The 3712-nt window shown below is 50.5% G+C and overlaps 1 protein-coding gene across 1 annotated transcript; it reads left to right on the top strand.

The window, feature by feature from the left end:
- Positions 1-1725: 1725 nt before the first annotated feature.
- LOC144149110 (man(5)GlcNAc(2)-PP-dolichol translocation protein RFT1) lies at positions 1726-3712 on the top strand (the record flags this gene model as incomplete). Its single annotated transcript, XM_077680652.1, is given in 1 exon segment — positions 1726-3712. A coding segment is annotated over 1 exon segment (1608 nt), but the record flags the coding sequence as incomplete, so codon positions are not given.

Raw genomic sequence — 3712 nt, 5'->3', positions numbered from 1 at the left:
CGTGAAAAATAAAGTGAAGGAAGCGGAGACCGTAATGTGGACGGAAAGGATGGAAACGAAAAAGTCACCGGCAGTCCATAAAGCAGGCGTTGCTTTTTAGGGCTCGACCTGGCTGCTTGGAGACATAGATCTAGTGAGTAAATATCTGCCACATGATGAGGCGTGTATATCCTGTGAAGAAGGTAGGGAAACAACCGAACACATAGTAATGAAGGCCAGAGTATCCATCCAGTCGGAGGGAAGGGGGGGGGGGGGGGAGGAGTTCACCTTTCTGAAGTGCTGGGTTTTACCGTTGAGAGAAACGATGCCTGATTTACAGTAGTTATTAACAGGAAGCTATGAGAGTTTAGTGAAGGAGGAGCAGGGAGGGGGCCGATCGAGGGTTGTCACAACCATATAGTTAGGTTCAGAGCACGACCTAAGACGAAATGTGAGTCGGAGTAGAAAAAAAAAAAGATAGACAAAACTGACACGAGCAATTTTGCATATGTTGTCCCCCCGGTTCAAAGGGGAACTCCCGTGTTGCACGTCTCCCGTGCCTCCCGTGTTGCACGTCTCGCGAGTGTACAGAGGCGGGCAGCATTTGCCATCCTCAAGAGGTCCTCCCCACCCGACCGTCCTTACCGAGACTACCGAACACCGGAGCTGCTTCGCGCCGTCGGTTGGCAGCCCCTTGCGCAGAGGTACGACGCTGCATCACTCCGGCTGCTTCTGGCAGTCGTCAGCCCTCTCGGTGCCCCCCACCCACTGGCAGGGTATATTCGTCGCACCAGGACCAACGACTTGGCCCCCATCCTTGGCCGGACAGTGCGCCACCAGAACTCCTTTGTTCCGCGCGTGGTGAGCTTGTGGCGCTCCCTCCCCAGTGCGCTCAGGAGCCAACCTGCCACTGACGCTGATGCAGTGAAAAGCCTTTGCCGCCAAGCAGTGCGCCACCTGAGAACGGTCCACTGATCGTCTGATTCAACCCGCCTCTCTCCTTTCATCCTTTCCACCCCCCCCCCTCCCCCTCCCTCCTTTTCTTGCGCTGTAAAAGTCGGTGTGCTGGGCCTTTCGGTATGGGCCTTTGGCCTTTCCAGCACACCCCAGCCCTCCTGGGTTGAAATAAAGTATTGTTATTGTTATTGTTGTTATTTGGTCATTGTCGTCATCATTATTACGCAGGTTCAATCCCAGCAGCGGCGGCAGCAGTAAAAAAAACGCGAATGCCCGATTGTCAAGATTTGGGCGCACGTTGAAAATTCCCAGGTAGTACAAATTAATCCGTAGCCATCCTTTGCAGAGTGCCCCGTAGGTGCTCCTTTCTCTGGGATGTCCCGTTTTTTGCGCTGTTGCCTTCTTCTGACATGTACCAATTTGCCTAACTTTGCCCCAATACTAAACACGAATGTTCATTCTAGGTAGCGGGGCACATGTGCAGGAGAAGGGAATCACAGCTTCCGACGCTCAACAGCAACCCCTCCAACTGCGTCGTCTGCTACGTATAAATACCAACGCCGGAGATGGCCGCTGAAGCTCAGTGGCGTCGTCATGCGGATGCGGACAAGTCTCAGTGCAGTGCGAACTCTATTCGGCAGCCTCTTGCTGCGGAATATTTGTAATGTAATAAAATACACAATAAACAGTGAAACACTTTTTTGAGGAACTAAAATGTGAATATGCAAACTTCAAGATTTCTAACATACAAAACATCGCTACATTTCGCCACAGAAGCGATCTCAGGCATGCAACTATGTGTACAACATGGCAGCGTCCACGGTCCACGTATTGTAGCAGCGGCTGACTGTTGACAACGAAGTTATCTTCGCTATCATGCGATGTGTTTTTTTGCCCAATGACCGTATTTGCTACGCAAAGTTCAGCCGTGTGAAAACGAATCATGAGCTGACTCGCTTTTCTTATTGCCATACCGCTGCTTTATTTTGCAGAGGTGTTTTTTCTCTGTCGACCAAACAAGTTGATAGTAGTTGGGACGCTTTCCTAGGAGCAACGTAAGGAACGTTCCGCTCAACTTAGTTCGTGCGGTCGTTATCTTGTGTTTTTTTATTTAGCCTGCTTGTTTGTGGTGCTTATTCCGGTGAGCGTGTCTCGGAGACGAAACAAAATGACGGGGAAGAACTTGATGGCAAAAGCCACCAAAGCGGCGTCGTACAACATCGTCCTGCAGTTGACTCTGCGTGTTTTAACCTTCGTGCTGAATGCGTACATCCTGCGGCACATCACGAAGGATCTGCTTGGAGTGATCAATGTCCGACTGATGCTTCTCTACACAACCGTACAGTTCCTGAGCAGGGAGCCATTCCGCCGTTCCTGCCTGAGCGATGCAGACAACCAAAACTGGCCCGCCATCATCAACGTCACCTGGCTGTGCCTTCCTGTTTGCGTCGTGATCGGCGCTATTATGAGTTTGGTGTGGCTGTTCCTCCTCGAGCAACCTGACCCGTTGGTGGCACACGGCTATGCATTGGGCGTGCACGCTGTTGTTCTTTCCGTCGTGATTGAAGTGGTGGCTGAGCCCCTTTACGTCGTCAGCCAAGCGTTCCACTACATAAAGTTTAAGATTTTCTTCGTTGGCAGTGGCATTACTTTACGGTGCATTATAATGGCAATACTGGTCGCTCACAACCCCAAAAATGCCGTGTGGGCTTACAGCATTGCACAGCTACTATCGTCCGCGTATTACACTGTTGTGCTTTATGGCTATTTCACGTACGAGTCTGGTAGGTTGCGTCGGTGCCGCGAAAAGCAATCAAAAGACTCTGGTGATGAGTGCGATGACCAGGCATTGCCATTCGCTAGCGCACTTGAAATCATTCCTTTCATCGGCTCCAATGGCTCACAGCTCGACCATGACACCACAAAGCTGACATGGAGTTTTATGAAGCAAACGCTTTTCAAGCAGCTATTGACTGAAGGCGAACGCTACATAATGACAGTCTTCAGTGTTCTGACTTTCGCTGAACAGGGTGTCTATGACGTTGTCAACAACCTCGGGTCTTTGACGGCACGTCTCGTCTTTCAGCCCATTGAAGAAAGCGGTTACGTTTTCTTTGCGCAAGTGGTGCAACGTGATGTGCCACCTAGCAAGCAAAGTAAAGACAGTGTTACCGTATGTGCATCCACCCTGAAACAGCTCCTGAAACTGATGACTCACATTGGACTCGTCATTTTCACCTTTGGCCAGGCCTACTCAAGCCTTCTCCTGCATTTGTATGGCGGCAGTGCACTGAGTGGCAGCTTAGCACCCCTGTTGCTTCGCTGGCATTGTGCTTACGTGGTACTGCTAGCTGTCAATGGCGTCACCGAGTGCTTTGTGTTTGCCGCAATGAGCAAAGAACAGCTTGATCAGCACAATCAGAGGCTCGCCGTTTTTTCAATACTTTTCTTGGTTGTTTCGTACCTTCTGACCACATTATTTGGAGCCGTCGGATTCATTTTGGCAAACTGTTTTAACATGGCCTCACGCATTGGCTACAGCATGTTCTTCATAAGTGTATACTATGCTGAGACACAGCATCGACCGTTGCATGGCATGCTGCCCAGTGCAAGCGTGTTGGCCGTGGCAGCCTTCTGTTATGTAGTTACTGTCATTTCCGAAACAGCCTTCTGCTGTCAGGAAGGTTTGGCGCGTCTTGTTTGGCATACTGCTATTGGTGCTCTGTGTTTGCTCGTGTTGTTGGCCACCACGTACGCGAAGGAGAAAGAACTGGTT

This window comes from Haemaphysalis longicornis, unplaced genomic scaffold (genome assembly GCF_048455015.1).
Source record: "Haemaphysalis longicornis isolate Haplotype H1 unplaced genomic scaffold, Haemaphysalis longicornis Haplotype H1 scaffold_1, whole genome shotgun sequence".
NCBI lineage: Eukaryota > Metazoa > Arthropoda > Arachnida > Ixodida > Ixodidae > Haemaphysalis > Haemaphysalis longicornis.
The sequence above is the reverse complement of the archived record's forward strand: the minus strand, read 5'-3'. Positions and strand labels throughout refer to the sequence as shown.